Genomic DNA, 15,996 nt, shown 5'->3' on the forward strand with positions numbered 1-15,996 from the left:
GATGTCTATTAGCAAATTACACATTTTTAGATGTCATGTAGCAAAATTTGCCTTTTATCTATTATCAAGAAATACTCATTCACCGAGGGCTACCTTGGCCTCACTGGCTATCACCCTAGAGAGCACCGGGAGAGGGGAGGTGGAGAGATGGGGAAGAGAGAAGAGAGGGGATGAGGAAGAAGATAGCTCTTGCTATGTGGGTCTCACACTGACTTTGTCGGGTTGATCGTAGCTAACTCGTCACGTCATTAGAAACCGTACACAATATTGTCCCAGAATCTCGGGTACTCCAATATTGGAAGTTAAACAACTCGTTATATTTGGGATCTCGACGTTAAGATGAGGGATTCAAAGTGAACTTCTTCCATGCACTAACTCAAAACCTCCAACGAATGGGACTTGGGCGATTGTGCATTAGATGTGTTTACTACTCTACTCGGCCCATTACGGGCTTAGCGCAACAATCCCTCACCGAATAAGTCTATATTGCCACCCTCATCTCTTCTCCTGATTGAATTGTCTTCCTCAACCATAAAACCAAGTGTAACATTGGAACCGGTGCAAATCACCTCCTTTGGTGGTTTGGGAAGTGGTTACCTACTGACATGTGGAATATGAGATAAGGGGGGAAATAGCTAATATGTGAGTCCCACCCGCTGAATTAGCGAGTCAACCACAGTAAAAAAAAATCGTTTCCCAAATCATCAAAGAAGGTGATTTGCATCGATCTTCGAACATGGGGAAGACGCTATACCCAATTTTGCGCTTGAGAGAGACGACTCAAGCTGCAGCAAGAGACGAGGGAGGAAAAGTAGACGTATTCCATCCTTTACCCCCTTGCAGTTTTTGGGCCTTGGATCGGCTGATTGGCCGATCGAACTAGAGAGAGATTATCGATACTTTGAAACGTGAGAGGGTTTATCGTAAAAGAAGACCACCACCAGTTGAAACGAACTAGCCGGAGCCCGACTCGAGCGAAAGCGTACTGAGCACACCACCAACGAACACCAGAAAAACCTCGGCTCTCGTCTGCTCGATCGAACAAGTTCCTCCTCCCCTTCTCCCCCCATCCATCCGGCCCTGGCGTTTCCCCCGCCGTTTCCGCGTCTCGATCGTCTCGCCCCGCTCTCCGCCCGCGTCAGCCGGGAGTTTGGCCTGGCCAGCGCGGCGGCTGGCTAGGGTTTCTCCGGCGCGCGCCCGCGGCCGCCATGGAGAACCTCATCTCGCTCGTCAACAAGCTACAGCGCGCGTGCACCGCCCTCGGCGACCACGGCGAGGAGAGCGCGCTGCCCACCCTCTGGGACTCGCTCCCGGCCATCGCCGTCGTCGGCGGCCAGGTACGGTGCCTCATTCCGCGCCGCCCGGGCTTTCCTCCCTCTTGGTAGTTACCATCATTTTGTTTTTGGTTCCCATGCCGCAGTGGCCGCGTGCTGCCTGTAGTTTGATTTGATCGGCATTTGGGTGTAGGCTACTCGCTTGTTAGATCGGTTTTAAGAATGGGCCATTTCGTGGATTTTTGATCAAGTATTGTGCGATCGTCATGCTAGATTTGGTTTAAATATGTGTTCGTTGTGTGGCTGCTTGCGATGCAAATTGTGGAATCAGATACTACCAAATATTTTGGGTTTTGACATGAATGCCGTTTTCTTAATTCCATTTCGTGATGTATGGCAGAGTTCGGGTAAATCGTCAGTGTTGGAGAGTGTTGTTGGGAAGGATTTCCTGCCTCGAGGCTCAGGTATGGTCGGTCTCAGGATGATGAGCTCACAGAGGTTTAGCGCCAGCTTCCTGATTTGTCTAATTTGTGATGTTGGTTATGGACTTCTCTAGGAATTGTTACACGGCGCCCTCTGGTCCTGCAACTCCATAGGATTAATGGAGATAGAGAATACGCAGAGTTCATGCACAATCCTACCGTTAAATATACAGATTTTGGTAATTCATCCCGGTTGTTGCTCATTTGCTTTGGTGGACAAATGATATAATGATATGAACATAATGATGCTGGGAGAGATGCATAATGCAAGCTGAAGATCATATCGCTCTCACTATGCACCATCATAGTTGTAATTCTCAATAATGCAATCTAACCACATAAAACTAGTTTTTGATCATTCACCTTGCTGCACTACTTTGATTTTGGTCGTGTTTTGTTCCCTTAAATGTGGATTCGATTGTATATCTTCTGCCAGAGGCGCATGTTTTTTTATTCCTAAATTGTATGTAAAGTGCTTCTCTAAGTGCATCTTACTGATGCATGGCAAGTGATAAACTGATAACAGCTGCATTTTTACAGCTCTTGTGAGGAAAGAGATTGCAGATGAAACTGAACGAGCTACCGGCCATAAAAAGCAAATATCACCTGTGCCCATTTATTTGAGCATATATTCACCAAATGGTAATGCAATGCTGGTAATTTGTTTGTTCAGTTTATACTATTTGCAGCTATTCTCTGGCCAGCCCCCTCTTATAATCCTATCTTTTTTATATTAATATAATTTGTATATTGGAGTTTATTATGTACATTTTTGAAAACCACAAGAAAAACTGAACAAGAAAAATATGAGCGTGGAAAATACAAAGCCTACTCGTTTTGTTTTCCCTCAGTTTTGCTCAACTGACATGGATAAGGGATTGGGATATAAAGTCCTATTGTTTACATTTTTGTTATGTTCATGTGATTTGGTTATTTTACCTCCTACCGTTTGCTAATGATTTTATTCATTTCAGTTGTTGACCTCACTCTTATTGATCTTCCTGGCCTTACTAAAGTAGCTGTTGGTAAGTTGCTTTCTTATCTTTAGATACTATTTTCTCTGTTGTTGATGTGACAGTTAGTCTGACTAATGGTTTGTTGAGATGCTCAATAGAGGGACAATCTGACAGTATTGTGCAAGACATTGAAACCATGGTTCGCTCATTTATTGAAAAGGTACTGTTGAATAACCTGCACAAGTTTTTTTTATTACCATAGATGAGCATATGTAACAGCTTCAGCTGAATAAAGGGGGTGATGATGCACATCTTAAGTAATTTTGTCAACTGACATTATCTTATCCTTTCCCTCTATAAGCTATTATTTACCCATCATTTGTTATGCTTGTACATTCCATAAAAGATGTGCATAACAAATGCTCTAGTTTACTCTTTACAGCCCAACTGCATTATTCTTGCAATTTCTCCAGCAAATCAGGATCTTGCAACTTCCGATGCCATAAAGATTTCACGTGAAGTTGATCCAAAAGGTATGGCTCAACTAAAGGTACCAATTTAATGAAGAAGAGTACGAGTAAGTGATGCTGTGGCTACTGGTTAGAATTATTGGGAGTGTTCTTATGTAATTGTATGTAAAGTGAACTTAATGTGGCAATCTCATCCAGATCATGTTTTTTTGATATAGTTGCAACCTAGTATACCAATAAAAGAATTGTAAAATAATTGTGATATTCTATAGAATAGTAACTCTGTTGAATTCAGGTGAAAGGACCTTTGGCGTACTCACGAAAATTGATCTTATGGACAAGGGCACAAATGCTGTTGATGTAAGTTGTATATTGGTTATTGTCTACTAGAACACTTGATAATTGTCTTGAACAAATAGGTTATTTGATTATTCTAGGTTATCCTACAACAGCTTGAACCTGAATTTTCCAACTGAGTTCTGTTATGCAGATGCTAGAAGGAAGATCCTATCGACTACAATATCCATGGATTGGTGTTGTCAATCGTTCCCAGCAAGATATAAACAAGAGCGTTGACATGATTGCTGCCAGGCATATAGAGCGTGAATATTTTGCAAATACCACGGAATATAAATACCTTGCTCATAGAATGGGATCAGAGCACTTAGCAAAGATGCTTTCAAAAGTATACTTAGTTTTATACTTATATGATGTGTCTCTGTGCAGTGTTTTTGGCTTATTTGTCTTGATGGTTTCATGACAATCTGTTATGCACTCCCTGCAGCATTTGGAATCTGTGATTAAATCAAGAATTCCAGGGATCCAATCTCTTATAAGCAAGGCAATTGCAGAGCTAGAAGCTGAACTTCATCGTCTCGGAAAACCTATTGCTGCAGATGCCGGAGTAATTCTCTGTTTTTCTGTCGATGTATTTCATTTAATCTTCTCTAGGCCCCCAAAAGGCAAAAGTTAAAACCACTCATCCCCAAACAAATTACAAAATTATTAGTCCTACTGTGGTATTACCCTTCATTGTGTACTTTAGATTCTTTGCTTTGATTTATACTTCTAGTTTCCATTCAGATTTACGTCATGATATTACTATTATGTGTGCAATATTCTTTGCCTTCGAATATGTTAATTGCATGTTTCCTGTTCCTGATATGCAGGGAAAATTGTACACAATTATGGAAATATGCCGCATGTTCGATGGTATCTACAAGGAGCATCTGGATGGAATGTATGATTCAACAGATAGCTTTTCTGTGCACTGTCTTTGAAGAAGTCTTTCTTTCCTTTTTGTATCCATGATGCTTACCCACTCGGCCACTCCTATTTATCAAAGAATTACTCTTATCTTGCAGGCGCCCAGGTGGCGAGAAAATCTACTATGTATTTGACAATCAATTTCCGGTTGCTCTCAAACGATTGCAGTTTGATAAGAATCTTTCAATGGAAAATGTAAGGAAGCTTATAACACAAGCTGATGGATACCAACCACATCTCATAGCTCCGGAGCAAGGGTATCGTCATCTTATAGAGTCTTGCCTAGTAAGTATTAGAGGTCCGGCTGAGGCAGCTGTTGATGCGGTATGTTATATGTCTTCATTCTTGCTAATTTTTTTTGTTATTGATTACTACATTTCTCCTGTAGTTCAGAATCTGACACTTTTTGAGCATTGGTAGGTCCATGCAATACTCAAGGAACTAGTTCGCAAGGCTATCAGTGAGACAGATGTATGTTTTCTTTCTTCTTTTTCCATTGCTCCACTGGACAGTTTTGTTTTTTACACTTTATTAGTGAGTGCATTCAGTCACGTGAAATGTAATGCTTCTATTTTCTTGTATAAAGGGGGAATGGGTTAAAGTTCTGATTGAGTAAACTTACACTATTTTCACATATACAGTATGGGAAAACTATCAAGATCAAATCTATTGAGTCTCCTGCCTACAGGACTTTGGCATTTGTGTCATCGTTCAAACACGTACAATATTAGAATATATAGAGAGAACTGTTTAGAAAATTCTCTTTTTGAATAATCATTTTAAGGAGCATAGTAAATTGTTTGATCACTTTCTTGCAGGAGTTAAATCAATTCCCCACTCTCCGTGTGGAAATAAGCAATGCAGCTTTTGAATCATTGGACAGAATGCGGAATGAAAGCAAGAAAAGTACTCTGAAGCTGGTTGATATGGAGTGCAGCTATTTAACTGTTGATTTCTTTTGGAAGCTTCCTCAGGATGTTGAGAAGGGTGGAAATCCAACAAACTCTATTTTTGACAGATACAATGATTCATACCTTAGACGAATTAGTAAGTTCTCATCTTCCCCTCAAAGAAGTTCTCATCTGTTTGGGTATTTACAGCCTTACAGGTTACTGATATCCTTACATAAAAGATTGTCTGGCCTGACTGGCCATATCCTATGAAGCTGTTATATTTGACAACTGATCCATGCGTTTACCATAACATCGTTGACTCATTGCTTAATGATTATTTAACGCATAACTTGCAATTGTAATTCTCAACTTCCAGGTACTAATGTTCTGGCATATGTCAATATGGTATGTTCAAGCTTGAGAAACTCCATCCCTAAATCTATTGTTTATTGCCAAGTCCGGGAGGCAAAGCGCACATTGCTCGATCGCTTCTTTACAGAATTGGGAGCAAGAGAGGTGAGTTACTTAGCAATTTGATTGGTAATTTGCTTAGTGCCCAGGGGCGCTGAGGTTGTGCCCCTATATTCCTTCAACATTATTGTATAGTTATTATTATTATTTTCTGAATGAAACTAGCTCTTACCGTTCGAGTATTTAGTAATTGTCACGATTAGAATCCAATTCAAAGGTAGCACATATATATATATACATAGAATCATGCCATCATACATGTTAGTGCCTATAATACTAGCTGCCTGAGAATTAGAATTATCGCCTTATGGATTGTCTGCATCTCTGCTCACCAATCTGACCGAACATTTGTTTGTGTATTGTTATTATTATCCAGTAAACCATATTTTTCGTATGAACTGTCATCGTGGTGTGTATCGATCGGTGCGCACTATATAAATGGAAACAACCTAACTTTATGCATCATATAAGAACAATTATCGACTTTTTTACTGGTACTCTTGCCGTTTGTTGTGCAGATCAAGCACATTTCTAAGCTTCTTGATGAAGACCCCGCGGTGATGGAGCGTAGAGCTAACCTCGCCAAGAGGTTGGAACTATATCGGAGCGCCCAGGCAGAAATCGATGCGGTTGTGTGGGCCAGATAGTCTTGTCAACTACCTTCCATTTTTAGCGTTTTATGGTTGAGCTCTCCCTCCAGGTAGTTTAGTTCATGGATAGTTGCAGCTGGAAGTTGCTACACAAACGAGTTCACAAATCACGTTCTTAAAATCTACACAAACGACTAAGAATTAATATTTCAGCCCGCGATCGACAACAAAATTTGTATAGGATTAAAGATAACGATAGGTCGACAGCATCTTATGTGCACGGTGGGTGCGTTTGGTTCTTAGCCATACTTTGCCACCATTTGCCAACAAATATTGTTAAAGTTGAGGCGATCAAATTCTTAGTCACATCTTAACAAGTCTAAAGAAATCTTGTCACACTTTTGAGTCAATGATGTGTAGACCTAATTTGTTGGAAAAGAATCTTGCCACATCTGTGGCTACAACCAAACAGCTACTAATGTTAATCAAACCTGCATAACCTTAGATGTGCAAACCATGGCGAAGTGTGGTTGACAACCAAAAACCCCCCTTATAGTTATTTACAATGTTAGATTAGGACATACCTAAAAGTTAGCTGCGTATGTAGCTGTCTTCTTTTCAGGAAGATTAAACACAACTTTCTAATTTTTTATTAGCATGTTTTCTGGAGGATATATCCGGTGAAAATGAGTTAAGTGTTGAAAACTCGTAAAAATCATTCCTAAAAGTTTTGTAAATTCATGAAAAAATTACTAGAGATAGGTGTAGAGATCAAATACATTCTCATAAAATATCAAGTTTAAATTCAACTTCGTTAAGGAGTAAAAAAAAAGACAAATTTTGGGTGAATAGTAACATGACACTGTTCATCCAGAATTTGTCTTTTTTTTCCTCCTAAATGAAGTTGAGTTTGGAGATGAGATTTGGTGAGAATGTATTTGATATTTACAGCTATCTCGAGTAATTTTTTCATGAATTTACAAAACTTTTAGATATAATTTTCACGAGTTTCCAACACTCAGCTCGTTTTCATCGGATATGTCTTCTGTTTTCTGAACTACTGTACGGTGTGTTTCTTGAAAAACAAAACAAATATATCTTCCAAGTTTATAATAATTAATACTTAATTACTCATATCTTACCGGTAAAAAAGTAAAGCAACTTGCATTACACATTAGAACGAAGCCTTTAAACTCATCAACTTGAGGCCAATGGCAGCAGTCCTATGGTAAGCAAAGCAATTACTCATCCTTCATATGGAGGTGGTGTCCGTTTTCACTAAAAAGATAAAGTTAGAGCATGGAAAACATGAAAGTTATTAGCATATGATTAATTAAATTTTAATTGTTATAAACTTAAAAATATATTTATTTATCTTATATCAGCAGTTTTCGTAAAGAACTGGGCCGAAGTATAACAATACAGGAGTAAAGTATGTGTCCTTGTTACCATAAAAGAATGTAAATTCACACAGTAGAAACTCGCCAGCAACAGTTTTGTATCTGTTCACTCTTTTCTATCAGTGCAAAGAAAATGCAAGAATTGACACGGTAATATATGAGGTCGCTCATGCTAGCACGGCTATGTAAGACTAACTATTACACGTCCAAATTTAGGAGAAAATGGAAATAAAATAAGCCTAACTATCACCAAATTCTTTCTTTCCGTTCGCATCGAAACTACTAAGTGAAGTTTTGGTCCACCGTACCGCCATGAGTCCAGTCCTACTTCATGTTCTTATACATGCTGTCGATGACGTTCTAAAAAAAAATGGCAGATTGTCGGACAGAGTTCCAGATTTAGACGGATGATAATCCAAGTACCTTAAATTGCAGGAAGATATTTTTCTAGTGTTCTTACCTGGTAATATTTGAGCAGCTGTGGCCGCTTCTTCTTGTAAGTTGGGGTAATTAGGTCACGATCCATATCGAATGGCACTGGCTCCAGATGAACAGCCCTGATGAGCTCAAAGCCTTTGAGCTGTTGTAACAAGATCAAGAGAACGATGAGTCAATCCTAATCTGCGAGAGGATCGCGTATGCATTGTCACTTGTCTAAATTACTTACCTTCTTTTCTTTACCAGTCTTGGTTAATTCTCCCAAGATAAATTCTTTTGCTTTAGGATCTTCACACATGGTAGCAAAGTCTCCAGTTACCCCGTTTGACTCTGCCCATCGTTCCAGAGCTTGCTTGTTCGGGTTGACCACTGCAACCAAGCATGATTCGAAGCTATTCCCGTACACCCAAATCTGGAGAGATTGTCAAATAACGGCGAGTCAGCATGTCAACATATGGAAACGTAAGATCGGTTATAATGGAAAAAAGGTTTTGAGCAAATGAAAGCTAGGTTATCAGATTGTACCGAATCAACACCAGGAGCTTGACCGAATATGTTCTCCAAATTCTCCACAGCGACATATTCTCCTTGGGAGAGCTTGAAGATGTTCTTCTTGCGATCAATGATCTTCATGCTTCCATCAGACTGCCACTCACCAATGTCTCCTACAGTAAGATATCAAAGTGAGCCGGTTACAAGAAGCATTCAATCAGGGGGAAATGTCAAAGCATTCTGTTAACAGGTCAGTCTCTTTTGATATGAAAAGCGCTTCTTGGCAAAACAGGTCCATGAAAGCTCTGGATTTCTCTTGCCTTTCTTGAATGGTAGTGACAAACACATTTGTTCAAATGCATATGTTGGCATACCTGTGTGAAACCATCCATCGACTAAAACTTCCTTGGTGAGGTCTTCTCGTTTGTGGTACCCTGAGAACAAGGTGTCCCCTCTGATGCAAATCTCCCCACGAGGTGATTCTTTTGACAATGCATCATATCCCATTTCAGGAACAGACTCGAGGTGTACTTCGACATAGGGGACTGGAGGGCCTACAGTTCCCAGCATCGACATGTTGTTTGGAAGGGAAACGAAGGACCCAGCACAGGTCTCAGTAAGACCTGCAATGAAGAAAGCAAGCAAACGAAATTAAACACTAGGTGTCTTTGGGAACTCGAGATATCATTTTTTTTTTAATTATAAGATCATTGACGTGGTTTCACAAGCATACCATAGCCCTGAAGAACAAGGGAGCAAGTTACCACACGCAGGTACTCTTCAACATGATTAGACAGGGGAGCTGCACCAGACAAAATAAGTCGTACTCTGCCACCTAATCCTCGTTTAACCTACATTGTGTAAAAGAAGATTTAAAATGGTGTCAGTAAATATGTCTAAAAGGATAATGTAATTTGGTAACAATTGAAAACTTTTAGCAATCAAGTTTACCTTGGTGAAGACTAGTTTATCGAACATGGCAGCAGCTTCTTCATGCTTGCTTCCTTTCACCATATTCCCTTGTTTGCTGCATAATCATTTAGAGTAGCATATTAGAGTTTGATGACAATGTTAGCATAAATAAGCATGATGTGATGGATCAGGGACACCTGAAAAATCTTACTATTTGTAAGCAACATTAAACAGTGTCTTCTTCAGGAAACCACCAGTCGAAACTTTATCTTGCAGTCCTGAATCATAGAAGCAATTGTGCATTAATATCTACCTGAATGGCTGAATTGCATTAATGTACATTATCACTACATATCTATGGCTGCGAGGTTAAAATTTATTATTTCAAATGCAGTACCTCCATAAATTCTGTCTAGTACACGTGGAACAGCGCAGAAAATTGTTGGCTTGAGTTCTCCAATGTCTTCAACCAAGAGTTTGACATCCTGAGACAAAACATACACTTGTCAAACATGCTACTTTTACATGAAATAAAATGTCAAGTGATTTTCAGAAAATAATAACAAGCATTTCTCAAACAATAAAGTAACAAGTATTAAACAGTGAGTTTTTCATTCTTACTCCACGCCAAAATCCAATTGATGCACCATGGTGAATGAACACTTCCTCAAGTACACGGTCAAAGATATGGGCAAGAGGAAGATAAGAAATGTAAACATCATCTTCACGAAGCTGTTACAGTGGAATAAAATTTAGAAGAATGATGAACAAACATAGCAATATAATTAAACTGAAATAAAATGTTAAATGCCTTGCCTGCTCTTTTGAGTTTGCAAGGAACCCATCTACTGCTGAAATAATAGTAATAATGCTCCTGTTGGAGATTAAAACTCCCTTAGGGTCACCAGTTGTTCCACTGGTGTACATTATTGTACAGATATCATCCTTTTGCTTTGTAGGAAGTTCATACTTTTCTTCACCTCCCTGCAGGTAAAACAGATAATTATCTTAATACCAGATGAATATAAAGTCACATTGCTCTGATGTCCATAAAATTATTTTGTAGAGTTGAAACAGAAACAGGTCATAGTACATTCAACAGATTGCTTATTTTTTAATTGAAACAACAGATTTGTCATTACTCAGTAGTATGATGCTATATGTTTTTCTTCAAAAATTATTATGTTTGCTATATCAAAACACATTTCTGCTGCGAGCTAGATCAATAAACAAGAACCTTACCAACTGCAAAAACTCTTCCCACGAGTAGATGGACACTCCGTTTTGTTCAACCTTTTCCTTTTGTTCAGGATTGACCTTTCCAAAGCTCACAATTGCTTTAAAACAAAATAATATCATATCAGTAAAGCATAAAAAACATTGTAGCCCTGTAACAAAGGGAAAAGAAAATCCAACTTACTCTTCAAATACTTTGTTGCATTTGGAAATGTCTTGAGCACCTGAAAAGATCAGAGCTTCTCAGATCACAAAGAAGATTGTCCATAGTATAAAAGCACGGCAAATACCATTTTACAATAAATATATGAAACCAACACGTTTTCATGCCTTCCTCCTTACTCCTATGTGCGAGTAGGAAAACTACCATTGGAAATGCAATATGATGATTTTAGAATAGTACAGTGAAATTCAATGGAATATAATATTACAGGATATTCTCTTTTCAAAAAAAAAATACAAGATATTATATAGCGGACAACATCTCATAGTTAGTAACTTACAGATTTATAAGACATTCTGAATTATGTAGACACATACTAGCAAATAGCATTAAAACATTAGTATGGGTAACTTTGCAGTTAAGCCATTAAGTGTTCCAGTGAAGGAATTTACCTCTCCTATCTTCTTTTCCTCTATAAAAGCAATTTCTACCTCAGCATGGCACAGTATAAATTCTACAGCCCCAGCACCTACAACCACAGAAAATGATGCAAGATGTCAGGGAGCATTGTTAAACAAGCATCTACCATTCAAATGCACGTTTATGTGTTGTGATACTGATAATTGCTTTCCAAAAAAAAAGTTCCAGATACAATTTCATGTGTTCCTGGTTCTCAATGAAACCAGCAACTTACCTAGCGTGTCATACAACGGAACACAGTATATGCCATGGGCATTGCAGGCCTGCAGTATTAAGCAAAGAAAAACATAAGTAAAAGGGAGCAGTGATAGCATTGCAAATAATATTGTGACATATTAAACAAAAGATGCAAGTGTGGCACTAATTTTAATGCAGCGCAGTACAATTATAGGAGATTCACGTCTCAGAGAAATCTAAAAAAAAACACGTTTTATTCTTCAGGTGACCAATGCAATTGACAAAACAAAAACTCCTGTACTGAGAAATTACACTGTTTCTTCTGCCAGGAGAGGGAAAACCGTGTAGGACTTGTAGCTAAAAGAGTTGTTTGGGACAATTAAGGTTGAGGTTGCACAATTTGGTTTAAACACCTGGCAACATAGTCTACAACAAACAACGCGATGTGATCCGCAGTGTGAAATCGTTTCCAATGTGCGTCGTGTACATCAAACCACATAGCGATCGTTTACTATCATCATACCTGCATACTGATAACCCACTCAGGGCAGTTGGCTCCGTAAATACCACAGCGTCCACCCTGCAGACCAAATCAGCAACCGATTAGCACATACACAACTTTCTTAGCCATTCACGACTCCCCCAGATCACAGAGCAAGCATGAACAAACATGAATTGCGTACCTTGCCGACTCCAAGGCTCCGGATGGACGCGCCCACCTTGATCACGGTGTCGTACGCTTCCTTGTAAGTTATCCACGTGTACTTGCCAGCCTGAACCACGGCGGAATCAGCCCAAGACGGAGACGCCATCAACCGATCAATCCCACCAGAAAAAACAAAAACGAAACAAAAAACAACAAAAACAGAGACACACGCGGCGGTGAACGTACCTTGCCGTCGACGATTTCTCGGCGGCCCAACATCTTGTTGTCCGGGCACCTCTCCACCGTCATCCTGCAATGGCACGCGCCACACGCACAGAGAGAGCAATGTCAGGAGGGGAATCAACAATCAATAGGGCGGATTTCCCCCTAATCGCGGCCGGTTTGGCTCAGAAATTGGGGGCGAGAAACCTCCGCAACCGGCGGTTCGGCCCAGATTGAACGAAACGAACAGATCCGGCAACGACGTACCGGAATATGTCCCAGCAGCACTCGAGCCCCGGCACGGCGGGCGGCGAGGCGGCGCCCCCGCCGTAGGCGCAGCGGTACGCCGGCCCGGCCGAGGGCGCCCCTCCGTCCTCCTCCGCCGCCTCCCGCGCCTCCCCGACCTGCACGAGGTGCTTCATCGTCGAGGCCGCCATCTCCCTCTCCCTGTTTCCTCCCACGACCGTACGCAACGCGGCAGCAGCAGAGGAAGAAGAAGAAGAAGCAGATAGCAGATGCGAAACTAAGGCGAAGGAAATTTATACACGAGACGAGAGAGGAGAGACGAGAGAGATCTCAGTCGCCACGGCACGAGGGGACGAGAGCTGCGCGCTGCCACGGCTCGGGGCCTCTCGCGTTTAAAACCCAGCGCTCGCGTTGCGGTTGCGGGTGGTTGCCGGTTGCATTATTATTATTATTCTATTTAAGCCTATGTATTTTTTTTATTACTGTATGGTGGTGTTCGTTTCTCTCTCCGTTTCATCGGTACTCCGTATATTACAAGTACTCCATATTTTACAATGTAAAACTTTCTAGTATTGCCCACATACATATAGATGTTAATGAATCTAAACACATATATACATGTCTAGATTCATTAATATCTAAATGGATAGTTGACATAGTTTTTAATCAAAGTTGACATAGTTTTTAAAACTAATTTTTAATTTATAATTTCTTATATACTATTTATATCAATAAAATTATAACCATATGAAAAGTAAATTCAAATAGCAATCCAATGATATTATTTTCAACAAATAAAATTTAATTTATATTATACTATTTTTGTCAAATGTTTTCGTAAGTTGAATATCAAAATACGTGAATGTCTTATATTATGGGATGAAAAAAAGTATTTATAAGTTTGATAAAATTTATATAAAAATATAGCATCATTTTTAACATGAAGCAAACATATTATCAAAATATATTCAATATTATATTAATAAAATTTAATGTTGTAAATGTTGTTAAGTGTTTTTTGAACTTGGTCAAAAGAAGGTTGACCTGAAAAAAGATCAAACGGACTTATAATACGAAACGGAGAAAGTATCGAAGATGAAGTTAGTGTATGAAAAACAAGAAAGACATTAGCATATAACTAATTAAGTTTTAGATATTACAAACTTAAAAATGCATTTATGTGATATATTAGAAAAGTTTTCACACAAAATGTATCATTTTGCAATTTAAAAAACAGAAATCGAGATACAGTCCACATTTTTTAGATAAAGAGAGTTTTATTGATCTTAAACAATTAGATACAATCCACATAATCGGTTACGAACGGGGTCATATCTGCTTGTATAGCTGTGTTGGCATATCTATTTTTCTTTTATTTATTGTGGATTACAAGAATATTGAGTAAATTACACCAGTGGTCCTTAAACTTGTAACGAAGTTTCACTTAGGTCCACGAACTTGCAAAACGCGTATCAAGATCCTTAAACTTGGTTTAATGTATCATCCCGGTCCAAAGCCTTGTTTGATCGTGGTTTTGCCTATGTGGCATGCTCCATAGACGATGACATGAAATTTTTTTATTTTTTTCTCCCTTCTTATCTCTTTTTTTTCTCCACTTTGCCTCCTTCCTCCCTCTTTTGCTGCATTTTTCTCCACGCGAGGTGAGGAAGGAGAGAAAAGATGGGAAGAAAGAAAGGGAAAAAGAAAATTTTGCCATGTCATCGTCCACGTGACATACCACATAAGCAAGACCATGGTTAAACCAGGGTTTGGACCGTAATAATACATTAAACTAAGTTTAAGGATCTTGATGCGTGTTTTGCAAGTTCGTGGATCTAAGTGAAAGTTTGTTACAAGTTTAAGTTTAAGGACCGCTAGTGTAATTTACTCCAAAATATTTATCGAGATAGCAAATCATGTGCAGTGCTAATTAGGAGGGGAGATCGGCGTGTGCGCGGGGACATACGGCACAGCACGTCGCGATGGACTGCGTACGAGTCCTGCATCGAAAGTGAGTTGTTGTTTTTTTTTCTTTTCTCTGTTCATGCCACACTTTTCCCCTCGCGCAGGAAGGATTCCAATTTCAACGGTCGCGGCGTGCGAGCGGGTGGGGAGTTGCGACCAAGCAGCAAATGCTGGACCGGTCGAGAGAGGCGAGACCGCGAGAGCCATCCAAACGGGACCAGACCGGCCACCGGGAAATTAACAGCAGCACACAGGAGAAGCGGATTGCCAGATTTAATTAGTAGTTGGCTTTTTAAATCGAGGAGTCCAAATTAACCTACGAGTACCATCTGTTGCTTCACCAGTTCAGTGATGGTTAACTGAATCGTGGAACTGTGTTTCTACACTGGAAAGCAACCGTATTCTTCAGAGGTCATCAATTCAGGCTTTTTTTTAACGAGCCGGAATTTAGAGTGCCATGAGTAAAAAGAGTAGTGCAAATATTAAAAATTGTATAAGGAAGGAAAAAACATATGGGATAAGTTGTAAGAGTCGTTTTCTTCTACGAGAGTACTAACTGAATTTAAATTCAGATGGTTACTTCTCGGCCATACATACTATAAATTGATCCGTTTGAGTCAATAATTTCTTGTTAAATCATGAAGAATTTATTTATGTGCTTTTTATGTACTGTTTGGGTCTTTTGCTTAGTGCTTTGGCCTTGTTTTGTTTAATCGTGTAGTTGTCGTCGTTTTGAAGGTTTCCAAAGTACAGATCAAGTCATCAGAAGACAACACATTTATTGAACATGTTGTATCCCATCGTTTCAAAAACTATGTTATTTCACTTATATATGCATCGATTTTATAAATTATATAATGCTCACTATTATTTATTTAATAGTTAATATTTCTATTATTCTTGTTATGTAGCCATGTTGTTGTATTGCTACCCATGCTCTAGGGTCTAGATTTTGCCCTCCTTTATTTTCTTCACTAGGACTATCATTGAAATTGGAACACACTCCGATTTCAAACAGATTAGCTGGTGTTGAAATTCCGTTCCTAAAAAGTGGCATGACTTGTTTTTTCTGTAGCCGATTCAGAGATATTCCACTATGGATTCACGTTTTTTGAATAGCCGATTAAGGCTGCGTTCGTTTGTGTGAGATAGGGTGAGAAAACACCTTGTTTTCCACGCGCACGCTTCCCAAACTACTAAACGGTGCGTTTTTTACA

At 39.4% G+C, this 15,996-nt stretch overlaps 2 protein-coding genes across 3 annotated transcripts; one reads left to right on the forward strand and one right to left on the reverse strand.

Moving 5' to 3' along the window:
- Positions 1-956: 956 nt before the first annotated feature.
- LOC9269791 (dynamin-related protein 5A) lies at positions 957-6,812 on the forward strand. Its single transcript, XM_015766252.3, has 16 exons — positions 957-1,337; positions 1,675-1,738; positions 1,831-1,935; positions 2,297-2,398; positions 2,731-2,781; positions 2,871-2,932; positions 3,155-3,245; positions 3,478-3,542; positions 3,673-3,867; positions 3,967-4,086; positions 4,352-4,422; positions 4,547-4,772; positions 4,869-4,919; positions 5,267-5,495; positions 5,718-5,857; positions 6,331-6,812. The coding sequence occupies exons 1-16, from the start codon at positions 1,209-1,211 to the stop codon at positions 6,457-6,459; spliced, it is 1,830 nt and encodes a 609-aa protein (XP_015621738.1). The 5' UTR covers positions 957-1,208; the 3' UTR covers positions 6,460-6,812.
- Positions 6,813-6,910: 98 nt separating this feature from the next.
- Positions 6,911-13,081, reverse strand: LOC4324393 (long chain acyl-CoA synthetase 4). Of its 2 annotated transcripts, none has more exons than XM_015766251.3 (19): positions 12,836-13,081; positions 12,593-12,656; positions 12,384-12,473; positions 12,224-12,280; positions 11,738-11,786; positions 11,496-11,572; positions 11,065-11,104; positions 10,887-10,981; positions 10,461-10,628; positions 10,266-10,376; positions 10,042-10,129; positions 9,856-9,922; positions 9,684-9,759; positions 9,466-9,583; positions 9,107-9,355; positions 8,766-8,905; positions 8,470-8,652; positions 8,263-8,382; positions 6,911-7,680 (listed from the first exon to the last, which is right to left on the reverse strand). In XM_015766251.3, exons 1-19 carry the CDS (start codon positions 13,003-13,005, stop codon positions 7,678-7,680), a joined length of 1,965 nt encoding a protein of 654 aa, XP_015621737.1. In that variant the 5' UTR covers positions 13,006-13,081; the 3' UTR covers positions 6,911-7,677. The 2 variants fall into 2 exon arrangements, with proteins under 2 accessions (XP_015621737.1, XP_015621736.1); XM_015766250.3 differs by lacking the exon at positions 6,911-7,680 and adding an exon at positions 7,827-8,162.
- Between the last annotated feature and the right edge of the window lie 2,915 nt (positions 13,082-15,996).

This window comes from Oryza sativa, chromosome 1, assembly GCF_034140825.1.
Source record: "Oryza sativa Japonica Group chromosome 1, ASM3414082v1".
Taxonomy (NCBI): Eukaryota; Viridiplantae; Streptophyta; class Magnoliopsida; order Poales; family Poaceae; genus Oryza; species Oryza sativa.

Bases quoted from the DNA above. Each gene is read 5' to 3' on its own strand.
- LOC9269791 (XM_015766252.3), top strand. From the start codon at position 1,209: ATGGAGAACCTCATCTCGCTCGTCAACAAGCTACAGCGCGCGTGCACC. The intron at 4,423-4,546 runs GTATGATTCAAC...CTTATCTTGCAG, and splicing joins AAGGAGCATCTGGATGGAAT to GCGCCCAGGTGGCGAGAAAA. The intron at 5,858-6,330 runs GTGAGTTACTTA...TTTGTTGTGCAG, and splicing joins CAGAATTGGGAGCAAGAGAG to ATCAAGCACATTTCTAAGCT.
- LOC4324393 (XM_015766250.3), bottom strand. From the start codon at position 13,005: ATGGCGGCCTCGACGATGAAGCACCTCGTGCAGGTCGGGGAGGCGCGG. The intron at 12,657-12,835 runs GTACGTCGTTGC...GTGCCATTGCAG, and splicing joins TGCTGCTGGGACATATTCCG to GATGACGGTGGAGAGGTGCC. The intron at 11,105-11,495 runs GTAAATTCCTTC...TGATCTTTTCAG, and splicing joins AGGAAAAGAAGATAGGAGAG to GTGCTCAAGACATTTCCAAA.